Raw genomic sequence first — 1,070 nt, 5'->3', positions numbered from 1 at the left:
AGCCAGAAGAACCTTGTCCTCCATTTCCACCACTGGGAAGAGGGTGACGCTCACAGTGACCTGGTCATGTTTGACTTCCAGCTTCAGCTCCTGGGAGGCCACAACAGGGTGGATGACACTGCCCAGCAGGCTGCCTATGGCAGGCCAGTTCACGGAGGCCACCAACATCTTGTGCAGGGTCTCATTGAGAGCGTTGGAGGAGAGGTACCGGCCCACGATGAACCTGTCCCAGGGGCTGCACCCACGAGGGAAATACTCCAGATCAGTCCTCTTGATCATCCAGTACTGGGGGTTCCTCACCACGGTGTCCTCTCCTGGGATGAGGCTCCAAAGCGCGGGGTTGAGGACCACGGGCAGCATGAGGTGGACGTGGTCGGCTGCCAGAGCGCCGAGGCCATCGAGCAGGGGACCGCTGAGGAAGAGGCGGCCAAAGGGCAGCTCCGGGCACTTGCTCTGCAGGAAGTTCTGCAGTTGGGTGCAGACGCCCTTGGCCAGCTGCAGGGCGAGGGATGCCTGCGCCTCGGGCACAGCCAGCTGGTTGCTGTAGTGGGAGAGGAGCTTCTCCTGCAGCGTGAGGCAGCGTGGAGGGCTGGATTCCACCCGAGCAGCCTCTGGAGGGGCAGAGCAGACCCTGGGCTCTGTGAGAAGGGGATGGGAGAGAGGGAAGGGAGAAGTCTGCAGACGCCCTTGGCCAGCTGCAGGGCGAGGGATGCCTGCGCCTCGGGCACAGCCAGCTGGTTGCTGTAGTGGGAGAGGAGCTTCTCCTGCAGCGTGAGGCAGCGTGGAGGGCTGGATTCCACCCGAGCAGCCTCTGGAGGGGCAGAGCAGACCCTGGGCTCTGTGAGAAGGGGATGGGAGAGAGGGAAGGGAGAAGTCAGAGCTCTGAGCAGATCACCTGCAACCTCCTCCAGCCACAGCTGAAGGGCAGGCACGAGCTGGGGGCTCAGCTCTCCGGCCCCCTCTCTTCTGACGTTGACAGCACCCCTCAGTCAAGGCAGGGCCCAAACCAACTTCAAAATCTGCCAGCGCCTGGCCTCACCCCACAGCCAGAGATGGGTAAACCAGGCTAA

General features: G+C 62.8%; 1 protein-coding gene across 1 annotated transcript in view; it reads right to left on the bottom strand.

Moving 5' to 3' along the window:
* Positions 1 to 1,070, bottom strand: part of MIEF2 (mitochondrial elongation factor 2) — a gene marked incomplete at its 5' end in the record, with an annotated part of 4,359 nt that overhangs the window by 2,569 nt on the left and 720 nt on the right. The window contains one exon of the mRNA XM_009871252.1: positions 4 to 638. Within this exon, the coding sequence (XP_009869554.1) occupies positions 4 to 638 (635 nt within the window). The remainder of the gene's footprint in view (positions 1 to 3; positions 639 to 1,070) is intronic.

Source organism: Apaloderma vittatum, unplaced genomic scaffold (genome assembly GCF_000703405.1).
Source record: "Apaloderma vittatum isolate BGI_N311 unplaced genomic scaffold, ASM70340v1 scaffold6656, whole genome shotgun sequence".
Lineage (NCBI taxonomy): Eukaryota > Metazoa > Chordata > Aves > Trogoniformes > Trogonidae > Apaloderma > Apaloderma vittatum.
The sequence above is the reverse complement of the archived record's forward strand: the minus strand, read 5'-3'. Positions and strand labels throughout refer to the sequence as shown.